This window comes from Limulus polyphemus, unplaced genomic scaffold (genome assembly GCF_000517525.1).
Source record: "Limulus polyphemus unplaced genomic scaffold, Limulus_polyphemus-2.1.2 Scaffold2358, whole genome shotgun sequence".
Classification (NCBI taxonomy): Eukaryota; Metazoa; Arthropoda; class Merostomata; order Xiphosura; family Limulidae; genus Limulus; species Limulus polyphemus.
In genome coordinates, this window is record NW_013667968.1 from 157,695 (window position 1) to 166,763 (window position 9,069).

Below are 9,069 nucleotides of genomic sequence, written 5' to 3' on the forward strand. Positions count from 1 at the left end.
ATTAACATTTTGCCTGCTCTTAATATGTTTGAAGAAATTCTTACTATTAATTTCTACATTTTTCTGCCAACCCTTTTTCATAACCTTTTTTTTTATTTCCTAATTTCCCATTTGATCAACTCTATTAAACTCCTATAGTCCTCCAAAAGAGCATTTAATTTTTTTACTTATATTTATACTGCTTTTCTTTAATTCTATCCTTTATACTTTTTATGAGCCAACCTGGTTTTTTACTTGTGGCCAAACTTTTTTTCTGTAAGGAACATGCCAATTTTGAGCATTTAAGAATTATTTTCTTTTTTTATTTGGTAGTATACTTAACATACACATGAACAAAGTCTACAAAAGATTTCACCAGCAATAATCAGTGAAGTATTTATGCAGAATAGGTAGTAAAACCTGTGAATAATAAAAGATCAATTAATCTAATTTTTAGATTACCTTGTGTTCAGTTGAACAAGATTGAGTTTTAATAGATTTTTTCACTTTTGCATACTGCTTTTTTAAAGAAAATTTCTGTTCTTAGTTAAAGACTGTCCATTTTTGTGTGTGTATGATTAAATATGATTAGGATATTTTTCTTTTTTTCCCCCTTTAAATATATGTTGTTTTCAATTAACGTTTTTCAGCATATCATATAATCCAGCAGAAAATGGCCTCCTGGTTTGTACTAGAACTACTAATATCGACAACAGCACGTATGACCTATATGCTATTCCCAAAGATTCAGATGCTCATAGCTCAGATGTTTCTGATTCCAAAAGGGCTTCAGGTTTAACAGCTATTTGGATTGCAAGGAACAGGTTTGCTGTGTTAGACAGAACCCATTCAGTGAGTTGAAGAAATATTTTTGGACATCTTGATTTTATGACTGAATTATGTTTATTTTGAGAGTACAGTCACATAAATATATTTTGAGACAATTGCCAAAATGTTTAATGTTGTTAATTGCATTACTTACAAGGTGTGATGAATATAACTCAAGAAGCATAATCTGAAATTACTGTATATGATCAACATAATGCTGTCAAGAGTTAAGATCTTAACTAGTAAACAGCTAGTATATCCTATCATATACATATTTTACATAATTAAAAAATTTTAGATAAATTGTATCTGTTATCTTAATTGGCTAAGTTAGTACTGAGTATATATTAGTTCTCTTTTCACTCCAGAATTCTCATTTAAAAAATAAATTCAGTTTCTGAAATGATACCTCACCTCTCACACAGAATAGCTTGATCCCTTACATACCTGCCTATCAGATTTACATTCCACTAGCCTTAAACTAACTCCCACGTAAAAATCACATTTGACATGAACTGGACTAGTGTCTGATGACATCATCATGCAACGATAGCCCTCCACCAATAGGGGGTGACACAACCTCCTTATGCAATAACTCCCCTTAAGCATTTGCACACAAAATAACATCATTGTTTTTCTTAGCATTGTCTATAATGAGAGTATTTTTAAAATTATTAATCAATTACATGAGATTTACAATACTTTAAGAAACTTAAATTTTTGTTTAACTTTTGCTGGTTTCTTTTATACCGAAATAATTTTTCTTTCTTCCTTACGCACTATACATTCTCATTTGATGGTAACTTCTGCTTTGTGCTGTGATAGGGATGATGTTCCTGACATGGAACCTGTGCAGGATATGACAGCCATTGTTTAACGTGTTATGCAGACTACCCTCCTCCTCCCACCCATTCAGTCAGTGTTCCTTTTTCTCTATTTGAACATGATCAGGATGATGACAATATTGACAGGATATCCTTCAAACAGGGTTTGCTAATTATGCAGACTACCCTCCTCCTCCCACCCATTCAGCCAGTGTTCCTTTTTCCCTATTTGAACATGATCAGGATGATGACAATATTGACAGGCTATCCTCCAAACAGGGTTTGCTCAAATCACAGCTATGTCTGTGGAAGAAAATCCTCATCCTTTTAATATTTTCTTTGACATGATTTTACAAGTATGTTCTTTTTTTACTTTTTCCTGTTTGCCTTTTGATTCATCCCATGCTTTATTACATGAAACTCAAACTCGACTACGTTGTCTTCCTTTATTCACCTGACTATTAGGGTCCTTGCAGATACGTTTTTCAAACACCTGCACTCCTGTACAAACATGCCTGATCTTCCTCACCAACTTGAATCTTTTGTCCTGGCTAACAGCTTTCTTTATTTCTGTTCCTTGTTTCCTGTCTTTGGAATCTCTTTTCCCTGTTTGGAAAGTGGATTCCTTAACTTTTATATCCTTTCTAATTCCCAATTTTGGTGCCTTTGTCTCTTTCTTACCACTCTCCTATGTTACCTCTTGTCGCTTCACCTTATGTCTGAGGCATTTCATGCTCAGGGGGGGTTTTCTGGAGAGGTTTGTTCTCTTCTTTTCACCACATTGGCTCATACTTCTTCTTCTGTTCTATTTATCCCTTCTTGATTTCGCTGCTGTTGGACAGGATGCTATCCTAGCTAACATGTGCCACCCTCACACTAATCTCCATGGTCCTTGTTGGGTTCCATTTCTTCACCCTGAGGTCTTCAGGAGTGTTCCTGACTCACTGGAGACCTTGTCTGGGGCAGTCCTCATTGTTTACTGTGTTTTCTTGTCTTTTTCAACCTCACCATTCTGTTCCTAGGCCTGCTGAATCCATGTTTCACCTTCCCATTTCATCATCATGGCCCTCTTCTACTTTCCATTTCCCAATATTAGGGTTGTCTCCTCAATGACTACCCTATTGCATTTTGCCTTGCAGGGGCTGTCTGCCTCTTTTGTCTGACAGATGGGTTCTTTAGGTTCTCACCCACAGCTTGTCTCTCCACTTCTCTTCACTTCCTCCTCCTTCTGTTACCCTTTATTTTCAGTGTTTCAAGGATGTAGTCTCTGATCTCTTGGCCAAGAATGCCATCAAGAGGGTATATATCTCCTACACCTGGTTATTACCCTTATCTTTATGTAGTCTCCAAGAAATCTGGAGTCTGACATCTGGTTATTGACGTATTGGTTCTCATCCAGTTTTTTATTATCCCTTGATTCCATATGAAGGGTTTTCATACACATTCCTTACATCCTGCCATTCAGACATTTTCTTTGTTTTGTTCATCAGGATTGGGTCTTCCAGCACTGTGCTCTTCTTTTTAGCATAGTGTCTGCTCTGTATGACTTTATCTGAGTCGTGGGGATGTTTGCTCATCTTGTTCATGGATTGGGGCTGAGGTTCCATTATTATATGATGATTGGCTTCTCTTTGCCCCCTTCTCGTAAGGACACCTCTCACGCCTTCCTTCTTCTGCAGGATGCTGCTCAGCTGGGCTAGTTTGTCAAGCTTTTTAAGTTTTTTTTTCATGTTCGCCCTATATCCCTTTCAAAATGGGTGGATGCGAATTACATCTGAGGATATACGTGCAATAATACATATGATAATTCTGCGTTTTCTTTACGTATTCTCACAAAAACTGGTAAGACTTTATTAAATATTATAAGTGTTTTCTACACAAGGAATGACATTGTTTTAGATAATTCTTTCTACTCAAAATATTGTATTTATCTATTGTAGTTACTTACACTGAAGTGCAAGGTGAATTTGATTTTAAATATAAAAATACTTTTCTTCATCTTACAGGTTTCAAATTTCATGTGCATAACCTCTAGAATATTTTAAATATCAAAAGTTTTTTAAGGTAAATGTTTATATTTTATTTTCCATTTTCTGTACCATATCACTAACTCTGGCTATTATCATCAACATACAATGCAATGAAATGTTTAAAATTTTTAAATAAAAATATGTACATACCTTTTAATAATCTAATAATCTAAAAATATTTTATTTGGATCACATATGTAATTTTACATCTTTATCTTTTCACTTAGAGTTTATTCTTAATGTTTTATTTTTCTTTCCTGTTCTTTTCTGTTAATTATTAATGCTGACATACGTCAACAGGTGTCCATGAATAATAGACCAGTATGATTGGCAGAGATACTTTAGCCTCATGCAAAATCTTTTTTTCTCTACTCACGTAATAATATAACAAATGAGGAATGAGATGAAGCTTTGGTTATTTTATAAAATTTTTTAAAACCTTTCAGATATAAATTTTAAAACACAAATGATGCATAATTAATTAAGATATGAAAGTAAAACCTAGAAACAATTTAACTAGCTCTCTAACTATAATAAATTTAGGTAAGAAACAGCTGAAGTGCTATCGTGAACAAAGCAGGCAACAACAGTACAAGCAGTTACATCTTCTCTATGATGACAACATTATGCAAATTTCAAAATAACCATTGTTAGATTATAGTGAAAAATGAGCTCTTTCTAATGATTATATACATGTGTAGTTTGTAAACCTCAAACTAAAGTACAGATGGTGGGTGTGGCACCCATCAGAGGTTGGCAAAATTTATTATTTGTTGCTACGGGATCCAACAAAATAACTTTGAATTATTAGTGTCAGTAGGGCAAGTAAATGCACTTACTGTCTAGATATAAATGTACAAGCTGTGGTTTATTCCATTCAATACAGAGGCTGTGAAAGGTGAGATTTTTCATAACTTGGGAGTTGTGTGACAAGAAAACTGGAAATTAAGTGTTTTTTATTTAAAGGTTTCTTTTGAAATAAAGGAATTAAAATTATAACATACATTATAATGTTAATTTCTGTGACATTGATGTTAAAGTTTTTAAATAAATTTTAATGTATTTCTGTGATTTGCACAGAAAGTAGTTCAAAGGTGTGCCTGTAGTGAAAGGGATATTTGGTACATCTGATACATCAATTCCCATCTCAGTCAGGCTTATTCTTCTCCACTTCACTTATGATTGATGGAATGTCTTGTCACCAAGGTTTATGCTTCTCTTTTACACCCTGCACATGAGGTTCTTTTGCTTTGGGGAACTCTGACTTCTCTTAAACCCCTCATTCATTCAACCCACCCCCACATGTCCCTTTTCCAGTTGAAATTATGGAACCAATTCTTGGGATCTGTTGGTGTCCTTGAGTATGCACATCCCTTCTCCTCTTCTTGAGGATTTGTATTGGTGGATCGATAGTACCAACACCATGATGGGCATCTCCTTGCTGGTCCTCAACCTCATCTCCATTTCTTCACAGATTCCTCTTTGTTGACCTGGGGGGGGGATCTCTGAAAGACTATATGACTTTTGGCATTTGGGCTTTGGAGGAGCATTTACTGCATGTCCACATCAGTTCTTGCTGTCTGTTGGGCATTTCCTTCAGGTCCCATGTTAGGAATATCATCACTACCATAGGATGAAGAGGAAGTTACTGAGAATGCATAATGGTTAAGCATGAAAAAAAATTATTATTCCATTTTTCTTCAGGTATAAAAGAAACCAGTGAAACTTGAACAAAGTTTGAGTTGCTTAAACTAACACAGATCTCATTCTCATGTAATTGGTTAATAATCTTAAAAAAACATGTCCAGTTTAGACAATGCCAAGAAAAAGAATAAAGTTATTTCAAGCACAAGTGCTTAAGGGGAGTTACTGCACAAAGAGGTTTGTTTCACCCTCCTATTAGTGTAGGGCTATCGTCGTATGAGGATGTCACCATGTACTAGCTCAATTAAATTCATGTTAAACACGTGATTCCTAAGTGGGAGTTAGTTTAAGGCTAATGACCTACATACCTCATAGGGAGATGCACGAGGGATCAAGCTATCTGTGTGAAGAGGAAATATATTTTCAGGTATGGAAAATCTTCATGTTTGAAATATGTTTGTGGTGTTTTTTGATGTATATCATAGTACATGAGTTACATTTTAAGTTTTTAAACCAAGAAATTAATTGCAGTGGTTTTTTTATTTAAAAGAAAAAGGCCTAATATTGCAAATTTAGAATAAAGTTTTTTTTTCTTTGGACTTCTCAAGTTTTTACAACTATCATAATTTGTATTTATTAAGTTTCATCTATTAAGTTTATTTATTGTTGTTGTTGTTGCAATAAAACAGCACTGAAAATACTTCTGGTTGACAATTGATTTAATAAATCATTATACTATATTTGAAACTTTCATTTCTTTTTTTTGGTAATAATTATCTTAGGCTGTATTGAATGGGCAATGAAGAAAAATTTTAATATAAGTTTAACATAACAGCAAATGTACCTGATGATGACAAAACCTTGTTGAAACGTTGTACATTTGCTGTTATGTTAAACTTATCTTAAAGTTTTTCTTCCTTACCCATTCAAGCCGTCTCCAACCATTATTAGTCTCAAAGTGGGTTCCTCGACATCGAATTAGGCTGTATTGTTAATGTACACCTACCATTCATTAGAAGGATTTTCTTCATATGAAAAAGAAAAGGTTTAGTCAAGTAATTTAGCTGCTATATTTTACTACTAAAACTGGTGTTGCCCCAGTGTCAGATATATTAGGCTTTAATTATTTTAATGTCAAGTATTAAGTGATTTATATCATATTTGCTAGATAAAATCAAACTTTTGAAATATGTTAATTGTAAATTTTTGCTCTGTCTTTTATGTAATAAATGCAATCAATATAATACTCTGACTTTATTGCAATATGAAATTTTTATTTTTCGGAACAACAAACACATTTTCCTGTAAGAAATAAAATGAAACAAAATATAATATTGCTATCTCTTTAATAAATTTTCTATTGCTTTAATGATTATGAAAACTTAATATTTCAGTAATGGCTGGAGACGGCTTGAATGTGTAATGAAGAAAACTTTAATATAAGTTTAACATAACAGCAAATGTACAACGTTTCGACAAGGTTTTGTCATCATTTGTCAAAACATTGTACATTTGCTGTTATGTTAAACTTATATTAAAGTTTTTCTTCATTACCCATTCAAGCCGTCTCCAGCCATTATTAGTCTCAAAGTGGGTTCCTCGTCATCGAATTTAATATTTCAGTGTATGTCAATTTTATGACTTAGCCTTAAGTTTTAAAGTATTGTTTCACACACACACGCACAACACAAACATTTAAAAACCATCACCTAGAGATAAAATTGTGTAAATCTAATATATACATACATTATGGAATGGATTATTTTACAAATTACTATCTTACATATTTTTTTTACAACTTTATTTTTGTTTTAATGTATTAGAGGCCAAGTATGAACTAATGGCTAGTGTATCAGGCTATACAGCAGAATGTTCTGAGGGTAAAGCCATGACATTACTGAACAAGTCTTGCAGTTTAAATTGTAGGCATATTATATAAGTGACAGTCAGTTCTGTTAGTTGGTTTCAAGAGCTAGTCGAAGTTCTTGTGGTGGCTTTCTTATTCTCAGTTATTCATTTGTCTTTAGGTAGTGGTGAAAAACATGAAAAATGAAGTCACAAAAAAACTTCAAGGCCCAAGCTGTGATGAAATTTTTTATGCTGGAACAGGTATGCTGCTCATGCGAGATCCTGATGGTCTGGTGCTATATGATGTTCAACAGGGCAGGTAACAAAACAGTCACAACTGTACAAATAATAATTTGGTGTAATTGTAAGATGTCTATAAGATTTTGACCTTATTGCAAATATAGAATTTAGGCTAATATGCTGGTCGTAAGTCAACTTCCAAGAATGCATCAATCATATATCAATAAATGTACTTAGAAACTAAATTTCAAGCCATCTTTCATTTTTAAAGATTTTTCCCTATAAGTTTGGAGAAACTAAAAAGAACTATCAGCAGTGATGTTTTATGGAACTAGAATTCCGATGCAATATCTTACTTCCTCTCACAAAGTAGCTTTTCTCGATTAGTACTGCCCTCTGTTGACTCAAATTTTCAATGCTCGCCACTAGCCTTCCACCTCCTGCTTCTGCATATCCAGGTGCAAATGATCATGAAGCAGCCCTCCACCAACAGGAGCGAGATACAACCCTTATCGTAACCAGCGCCCTCTTCACATTTGCATTCGTTAATCATTCTTGATTAGTAGTAGTACTGTAGAGACGTGATGGTATTTGCTCACAGATTTCTTGACGTTTTTCCTTTCTACTACAGACTTTGATTTTCTTTACTGTTTATATAAAATTTTCACATTTTGGAATTGTGAAATGCTGCTTTTTCAACTTCTTACTTTTTCAGGTACCTTTTTGGCTAGTGTATTGTGGTTCCCACTTTGTGGCAAATGGTGCCTGACCATGTATACTTTTTTTAAACATCTGCACTGTCAATCCCGTGACAATACTCAATGTCAATTAAATAGTAGCCCTTCCAACCATGGACTTGATGTATACTTCCAGATGCTGCCAGGTGTTGGTTGTATGTTTCCATTCTATCGTGATCTATGCCTAAATAATTGCATCGCAGGATTGGGTTATGCACACCGTACAGATGGGGTGTTTCGTAGGACTGCTAGTAGTTCTCTCTCAAGTGATTTTTTGCTTCATAAATATGTCTGTCCCGGACCATACACTCATGGACTAAAATGAGTAAAGCAGACAGAGATTGCTGCCCACCAAAAATATATTTCCTATAGATACTTATCTCCTCTCACATTTCACACCCATTCTCCCCACTTCCGGTGATATATAAGATTGGTCTTCTGACCAATCTTGAAGTGAATAATGAGTGCAAATGTGAAGAGGGTAATGGTTATGATAGGGGTTGTGTTGCACTTCTGTTGGTGTAGGGCCGCTTCATGATAATTTGCATGTGGATATGCAGAAGTGGGAGATGGAAGGCTAATGGCAAGTATTAAAAATTTTAGCCAATAGAGGGCAGTACTAATCGAGAAAAGCTATTTTGTGAGAGGAGGTATCTATTGAAAACATATTTTCAGTGTAGGAAAATGCTAAGTTTCATATTATTAAAGGTTGAATCTCTTCCTCTCTTGAAGAACTTGGATATATTTGTGTAAAATGAAGGTTTCCCGTAGAGTGTTACACAATCATATTGCAGCCACAGTAAGATTAGTATGGTAATACGGCTTGATGTTTGAGGTAACTTGAGATTTCTGGGTTCCAACTCTTTGTTCAGGACATTTTACCAAAGACTGTTGAAAATTATTGTTGTACTTGTTTATTTAGTAATTGAAGAATGAGGG

General features: G+C 34.2%; 1 protein-coding gene across 1 annotated transcript in view; it reads left to right on the forward strand.

Annotated features, from left to right (window-relative positions):
* Positions 1-9,069, forward strand: part of LOC106466718 (coatomer subunit alpha-like) — a 40,971-nt gene that overhangs the window by 11,173 nt on the left and 20,729 nt on the right. Inside the window, exons 5-6 of the mRNA XM_013927017.2 lie at positions 630-831; positions 7,333-7,472. Of these exons, the coding sequence (XP_013782471.1) occupies positions 630-831; positions 7,333-7,472 (342 nt within the window). The remainder of the gene's footprint in view (positions 1-629; positions 832-7,332; positions 7,473-9,069) is intronic.